The 8,527-nt window shown below is 46.4% G+C and overlaps 1 protein-coding gene across 1 annotated transcript in view; it reads right to left on the bottom strand.

Annotated features, from left to right (window-relative positions):
- Positions 1–281: 281 nt before the first annotated feature.
- Positions 282–8,527, bottom strand: part of EML3 (EMAP like 3) — a 153,091-nt gene continuing 144,845 nt past the window's right edge. Inside the window, exon 23 of the mRNA XM_082270182.1 lies at positions 282–1,533. Coding sequence (XP_082126308.1) covers positions 1,345–1,533 — 189 coding nt within the window. The 3' untranslated portion in view covers positions 282–1,344. The remainder of the gene's footprint in view (positions 1,534–8,527) is intronic.

Here is an 8,527-nt window from a genome sequence, read left to right as displayed (position 1 = left end):
TAAAAATATGTCAGCCTTTTATTTCAAATATATATTTAATAAAAATTCATGTAAATTCACTTTTAAACATATATCTTTATATACATTAGGCAATGAAAGAAAGTGCTTAGAAAGGCAGTTTAAGAACATCGACAATAGGGTACAAGACAAGGCAGGATGACAATATAATGGGCAGGTTCGAAGATAAGGGATCATTTAATCAGCAGGAACCATTCTCACATAAGTCTAAATGGATTTTATTGGAAATCTGCTTTGGCTCTGAAGCCAACCTTTGCTCATAGATTAGCTTGATGGCACACCCCTTCCCTTACCGATTGTGAACTTCCCCGCCATCCCTTTTAATTTCTTAGACCCAAGAAGAAGTCCTGTGCAAGTTGTGAGTCAGAGCTTTAAGGGGCTAAAACCCTCTTTACCGCCCATCGTGATGTGACAGCACTTGGGCCTTGTCAACCACCACTTAAACAGCCAGCGCTCATCCAGAAAGGATAAGTAGGGAGCGACATGCATCTCCTTGCCAGGGCCGACTAGATATGTCAGAAGGATACAACAGGTGTACGGGATGAAGAAGGTATGCATCAGCAGCAAAGGGAGCAATAACAGATTCACTGTAATTTCTAGAAGTGAAATTTCACCCCTAAAGACATGGCTTATGAACAGAAGTTTTAGAGCTTGTTGCTAATGTCTATACAGTGCACATAAAAGTAGTATAGATTTCTATAACATTCAATCAGGCATAGTGCATGTTTTAGTACTTGTATAATTGTGCTTTGAATGTTTAAATTAGCAAGTTATGTTGCGTTTCACAGCCATTAGAGATTCTAATCTATTTCACTGCATTTATTAACCTGTATTTCCATCAGGTAGCTTAGCTTCTACTACATCAGAACTTTTTGGTCTACATTATGGCTAAAAGGTCTTTTCTCAGTAGTTTTGTCTGGAAGTGTTCGAATTCCTGGCATGGAGTTCAGCATTCTGGACTGATATCCAGGAAGGATACTCTGGCACCCTTCAAGGATTTCGCTGTTACAGAACATGCTGTACTCAAGGTAATGGATCGGTCCATGGCACATGCAGTGCTGAGTTGACTATGACAAACTTCACATTTCTCTGTACCGTGTTATTTTCGGGGACATTCTCCTGGAAAGGTCAGCTATAGTAGTACAGGCGGACAAAAGGTGTGTCTTCAGTTAAGACTGGCTCAGATTGTCTTTGGCTGCATTTCATTTACAGTTGGAGCAGTAGAAAAAAAAACATAATTGCAAAATATTGGTTGAGTATAATGGGATCTGGCTCTTTGTTATCTGGGGTATCTCTGGCCGAAAGTCCTCTGATTGAAAATGTGACTCAAGAGGCAATTTCCAGTGAAGAGGCTGAGGACAATGACTGGCTGCGAGGCAGGTTGGCTCCTCTCACAACTCTCCATTGAAAAATGCTTGCATCCTTTCCGCCCAGCGAGATGAGGTAACTGTCATTATGAGTGAAGCGAACGTTGGTCACATGACTCCCATGGCCAGAATACATGTGACTCGGAGCCTGGCAGAGAAATATACGTGAAAAGTTAAAAAAATGTGTACACATTTTATATGTGCTTCATACAGTATATCACTAATAATAACACCAGCATTATATATTCAACAGAGTCTCATTGACAATATGAACTGTTCTCTACAACATATGATCAGTCAGCATTATTAGAAATCTAATGTATTATGTATTCCAATACTAAATGACTTCATAACTCATATTGTATGGCCAATTGCACCCCTACAAACAGCTTCATAATTATTATAATAGGATGGTATCAGAGCTTTTATGGGTTAGCTTCTACAGCTTCAGTAAAAGACAATTCTATTTTTTTTTTATATTTCTTTATATAAAGATACTTTTTTTACTGGGGCAATTTTCTCATTTTTTTGCACACAAGTTAAAATCTAAATTTTTATTTTTTGCAAGAAATTACTGTAAACCGTTCAAAAGTATATATTTTCTAAAAGCAGAAACCCTGGAGAATAAAATGATGGTAGTTGCAATGTTTAATGTTGCACAATATTTGCACAGTTATTTATCAAGCACATATCAAATGACGGCGGAGCAGTGCATCATTGTTCTGGGACGCCGTCATATGATGGCGCACCAAAATTGACTCTCTCGCGCATCCGCGGGGGCTTGCGGGTGCGAGAGAGGCAGTTCTGGTGCGCCATCATATGACGGCCTCCCAGAACAATGATGTACCGCTCCGCCGTCATTTGACAGCGGGCGGTGGGAACTGGTTAAACAAAGGTTGAGTGACTGGGATAAAGTCAATGACATGACATGTCCGATCACAGCCGGTCACATGTAAATGAGGAAGTGCTGTTATTCTGCTCTCCTCGCCTCACACTGTCAGAGTGTGAGGCGAGGAGAGCCGATCAGTGGCTACTCCTCATAGGGGAGACCAGGACAGGTAATCATCAGTGCCCTGATTACACAAAAGTGAAACAAAGTGCCAATCAATGCCCACCATCAGTGCCTATAGTGCTGCCAGTAAGTGCTCATAGTTTAGCAGGCACTGATGGGCACTGACTGGCAGCAGTATGGGCACTGATTGTGGGCACTGATTTTGCTGCCCATCAGTGTCCATCAGTGCCGCCTCTCAGTGCCCATCAGTGCCACATTTCAGTGCCCATCAGTGCCGCTTATCAGTGCTAATCAGTGCTGCCTATCAGTGCCCATCAATGCAGCATATTAGTACCTCCTCATCAGTGCCCATAAATGCCACCTCATCAGTGCTCATCAGTGCAGCCTATCAGTGCTCATCAGCGAAGGAGAAAAATTATTTATTTTCAAAATTTACTCACAGAAAATAAGAAAAACTTTTTTTTTTTCAAAAATTTCTGTCTTTTCTATTTTTTTTGAAAGAAATAAAAAACCCAGCAGTGATTGAATACCACCGAAAGAAAGCTCTATTTGTTTGAAGAAAATGATAAAAATTTCATATGGGTACAGTGTAGCATGATCGCGCAGTTGCCATTCAAAATGTGAGAGCGCTAAAATCTGAAAATTGGCCTGGGCAGGAAGGGGGTGAAAGTGCCCTGTATTTAAGTGGTTAATGGCTCAGTTCAAAGTTTCAATTTGATGTTGCATGCCACAAAGCTAACAGCTATGTTGTCTCTTTAGCTAACCCACAGTGCTCTGTGCATAATTTGTAATGTACTTAATTTTCTAAAACAAAAATGACATATGTAGAGTAAAAACAATTACACTATATTACCAAAAGTATTGGGACGCCTGCTTTTACACACACGCATGAACTTTAATGGCATCCCAGTCTTAGCCTGTAGGGTTCAATATTGAGTTGATACAAAACAACTCATGCTATGCTGCGCAACCTCCAAAAATAATAGTGTTCACCAAAAATAACTATGATTAAATATACTTAAACATAAATGTTGTTAATTGTGACTGAATATCAGTTGCTGCCAACACTCAAAAGTGTTTTCACTTCACCTTCAACAGCTCAATATACTAAATTTAGTGCAGCATAACATACAATGATTCTATATAAAGTGCATGTGCAACAAAATCTCATATGAAATTTATCAAATTATATTTTCCTGACAGACTCCATGGCAGCATACGTTTGGGTAGCCCCGCCTCCACTCCTACCCTATAGGACCCCACTCCCATAAATCCTTGCTCCCTTTCAGCATCCGTGTTCTTTTTTTGTCCTCCTCCTGCACCTGTTTGGTGCTGAATTCCTACTTTCTGTGATGATCGCTTTTACGGACGCAGGGTAATGACGGTCGGCTGGAGTTGGTTCCCCAATAAGCCCTTGCTGCTGCGGGGTATGGGGTGGGCATGCTGAATAGGAGCCTAAAGATGCCTGACGAAGCAGGCCAAATTGGATGGCCAGTGAGCCCGGCTGCTGCGGGTGGCCTCATGTGCATTGCCCCATCGCTGGAATTTATCTCCCAATGGCTGACTTGATATATCCCTGGTGTCTAGCGGTAAGCGATGTGGATGGGTAAGTGCCTTTTTCTTATTCTTTCTATGTACTTACTTGCCTGGGGTCTAGTGCATCCCTGGTGATCTAGTGTGCGGCTCCTTGCCTCTCCGTATACTTCCTGGTGGTCCGGGAGGTTCAATGGACGCCGTGGAACGCTCTGCGTTCCATCCTCGGCGTTCTCGGTCACTCTGCGCATGCGCGCCGGCGGACCGAGAGCGAGGCTTGGTTCGCGCATGCGCAGTAGCGGCAATTGCCGCTACTCGCGCATGCGCAATAGGTCGCGGCCGTGACGTCACGGCCGGCGCCAAATTTAAAGATCTGTCAGTTCCACAGACTGTGGGACTGACTGTGGATTGCGGCGTTCCCACGACCGTTCGCTCCCCGTTCAAGGTATGTTTATCTGCTCCATGGGGGGCCCCTTTTTGCCAGTATTATTACTATGCACGGTGCTAGTGTATTTTGCATTTGATCTTTTCTAGTGTTTCTGTCTGCCTTCCTAATGGATACATCACCGCTCCCCTGTGACCAGCCCTCTCTTAGGTAAGTGTAGGGCTGGATTTGGGGGGGGGAGCAGGATATATGGGCGGTCTGGTACATTATTCCTTTGTATGTTCCCTTTGCAGCTCCTCTAGGTCTGAACAGCCTCAAGGCACACAGGAAGATCGCCATGCGAAAACGCAGCAGCACCGCTCTTCCTCCAAACGTGGCTCCTCTTCCAAGTCCAGATACCGCAGTAAAGACCGGTCACCCGTTAGGTCTTCACACCAATCCAGCGAGAGAAAATGCTGGGGCTGCGGTATTCGTTTACTGGACGGAAAATCGCTATGCGACTCCTGTTATTCCCGAGCAGCGGGTGAAAGGGGAAGCTCTGACCGACGGCTTGAGTCCATGGTCAAGCGCATAGTCAAGGACTCCCTGGCTGATTTTAATAGGCGGCAGTCTCCAGTACCAGAGCCATCTGTCTCTCCTGTTAGAGAATCGTCTGGCGGACGGGTCCTTGAATCTTCTGAACCTAGCCATCCCTCTGTATTTGAATCTGAGAGTGATTCTGACCAAGATGAATCCAGCTTAGGATTTTCTTTCAGCCTGGTTCCACCGTTGGTGAAAGCAATCAGAGAAACCTTGAACTGGGAGGATCCAGCGGTCTCCGCTCCCAAGCAGAGAAAATATTTTAAGCAGCTGAGCAAAGAGCGACTAAATTTTCCATTCATTCCTGAACTGGGAGATATCATTACGGAAGAATGGAGCAAGGTGGAGAGGAAGAACTCCATGGTCTCAAAATTGGCTAAACTCTATCCATTCAAGGAAGAGGAAGTCAAACACCTGGAATCTCCTCCGCTCGTGGATGCGGCGGTGATGAGGCTAGTAAAACATGTCACTTTGCCTCTTGAGGATACGGTTTCCTTTAAGGATCCTCTCGACAGAAGAATCGACACGGATCTGAAGCGTGTCTATCTTTCAGTGGGAGCTGCCTGTAAACCGGCCCTAGCCTTGGCATCCCTGTCCAAAGCCATGGAAGTATGGGTGGACAATGTTGATGACTCTCTCAGAAGTTTCTCTGAAGATGCAGCCAAGAATTCTCCTATCCAGGAGCTAAAGCTGGCCTCAGCCTTCCTGGGGGAGGCGTCTATTGATATTATACGCCTGTTAGCACGAGGGATGCTATCATCTGTTACAGCAAAGCGTGCACTTTGGTTACGCCCTTGGTTGGCTGATCCTGCTTCTAAGCAGGTGTGGTGCCGCATTCCCTTTGAGGGTTCTTCCCTCTTTGGGAATAAGTTGGATAGCGCCATCTCTAAGGCTACTGGTGGTAAGTCGGGCTTCCTTCCCCAGGATAGGCGTCTTCTTGGTCAGAAAAGACTTCCTCCCAGAAAACAAAGTACTGACCGTGCCAGGGAGGCACGTAGTTATAGGCCAGGAAGAGAATTTGGAAGGAATTGGAAGTCCAGGCAGTCTTCCTTTCGGAAAGGCCCCAAGAGCAATCCGTCTGGGGATAGAGATACGACGAAGTCCTTTTGAGATTGGGCCCGCTCAGGCCAGTCAGGTGGGAGGTCGTCTCTTTCACTTTCGGCAGGTCTGGGCGGCCTCAATCCGGGATGCTTGGGTCGTCAACACGGTCTCTGCAGGTCATTCTTGGACCTTCATCAGTATTCCCGGAGACAGATTTGTTCCTACATCCCTTCCGCGGTCAGGAGACAAGAGAGAGATTCTCTTATCCTACGTAGACTCGCTAGTCACTCAAGGAGCAGTGGTTCCAGTGCCAGAGTCAGAAAGAAGACTCGGAGTGTACTCCCCTCTTTTTATGGTGCGCAAGAAGAGCGGCGCCTGGAGACCAGTGATAGATCTGACGCTCTTGAATCGCTTCATCAAAGGAGAGAAATTCAAGATGGAGACTCTATTCTCCATTCAGCAAGCCGTTCAACCGGGAGATTGGATGGTCTCAGTAGACCTGAAGGATGCATACTTCCACGTACCAGTGGCAACAGAGTTTCAGCAATATCTAAGATTCTCGGTCGGCCAACGTCATCTTCAATTTGTATGTCTCCCCTTCGGGCTTTCCACGTCGCCTCGTACCTTTTCGAAGGTCTTGTTAGCGGTGGTAGCCTTGATAAGACTGAGAGAGGTTCGTCTTTATCATTATCTGGACGACCTCCTTCTTCTGGCCCAAGACAAATCCGTCATCCTGGAACATCTAGCTCTGGTCATCTCGTCTCTGGAGAGGTTCGGCTGGATCCTGAACAGAGAAAAGAGCCATCTGATTCCCACTCAGTCCCTGGTCTTTTTGGGCGCGCTGTTCAACACCAAGAACAGTACCATCTCTCTGCCAGAAGAAAAGATTCCGGTAATCAGGGACAGAGTGTCTCTGGCTTTGTCGGCATCCCGTCTCACAGCAAAACAATGCCTAAGAGTAATTGGCACCATGGTGTCAACAGCCCCTATGGTGAGGTGGGCTCTCTGGAAGATGAGGCCTTTTCAGAGGGGTTTTCTTCAGCAATGGAACGGAGTCAGCAATTCTCAGCGAATAGTGATAACCGCAACCATGAAGAGCTGGCTTCCTTGGTGGCTACAGCTGAAGAATTTGCGCAATTGTCACTCCATAGCTCCCATATCTTGGGTGACAGTGACATCAGACGCCAGCAACACCGGCTGGGGCGGCCATTGCGGAACAGAGATGGCACAAGGGAAATGGGACTTTTGTTCTCGCCAGACTGTGTCCAACATCTTGGAACTACGAGCGGCCTTTCAAGTGTTACTAGCCTTCGGCCACCTCATTCGGGGCACCTCAGTCATGCTGAGGTTAGACAACACGACTGCAGTAACCTATGTGAGGAGACAAGGCGGAACTCGCAGTGCATCCCTGCTTCGGGAAGTAGAGCCAATAATGACCTGGGCTCAGAGAAACCTGGTCAATCTGTCGGCGGTTTACATACCAGGGGCGCAGAACACACAAGCAGATTTCCTCTCGAGAACACAACTCAACAACAACGAGTGGTCTCTCCACGAGGATGTGTTCAACTGGATCCTGTCCTTGGAATTCATCCCAGAGGTGGATCTATTTGCCTCCTTCAACAACAGGAAGTTGCAGAAGTTTTACTCAAGGAACAGAGATCCCAGAGCATTCGGGGTGGATGCCCTGACAGATTGCTGGAGGTTTCACAAGGCTTATGCCTTTCCCCCAGTACCAGTCATCTTTCAATTCCTGCGGAGAGTCAAGATGGAGTCAGTCAAAGTGGTTGCAGTAATCCCGTTCTGGCCCAACAGACCGTGGTTTCCCCTACTATTCCAGCTGAGCTACCGCGACCCAGTCCCTCTTCCTCTCAGGGCGGATCTGCTGTCCCAGGGCTCCATCCTTCACCCATGCCCAGCCCGTCTGCACCTTCGGGTCTGGTTTTTGAAAGGGGAAGGCTGGAAGCGTTAGGATGTCCGGAAGTAGCCATACCAACTCTTTTGAGTGCTAGAAGACAAAGCACGAATAAAACCTATGAAAGGATTTGGGCTAGGTTTACTTCTTTCCTAGAGTCCAAAGGAAAGTCCTGGTCATCTCCTTCCGTGCAAGATATTCTTTCTTTTCTTCAATCGGGATTGGAGTTGCCTCTTTCAGTGAGCGCCTTGCGAGTCCAAGTCTCAGCCATATCCGCTTTCACAGGCATTTCCTGGGCTGCACATCCTTTGATCAGGCAATTCTTCAAAGGGGCGGTAAGGCTAAGGCCACAAAAGAAGCTGAGATTCCCCAAGTGGGACATGCCTTTGGTCCTTGATTTCTTATCATCGGTTGGCTCAAGTCTTGAAGATCCTATATCTGTGAAGCATCTCACCCTCAAGACAGTCTTTCTGGTGGCTATCACATCTGCAAAGAGGGTGTCAGAGATCCAAAGTCTGGGAAGTAAGGAACCTTTTCTGACCTTTTTCCCGGATAGGGTTGTCCTTATTCCAATGCTGGGAGCAAGGCCTAAAGTCACGTCGGTCTTTCATGAGAACCAAGAAATTGTTCTCCCTACTTTCAATTCATCGGCCGAACCTCCGGTAGTCCATCCTCTGGAT

The sequence above is a fragment of the Pelophylax lessonae genome (assembly GCF_965119305.1).
Source record: "Pelophylax lessonae genome assembly, chromosome: 10".
NCBI lineage: Eukaryota > Metazoa > Chordata > Amphibia > Anura > Ranidae > Pelophylax > Pelophylax lessonae.
Note: the sequence above shows the minus strand (reverse complement) of the source record. Positions and strands in the feature narration are given on the sequence as shown.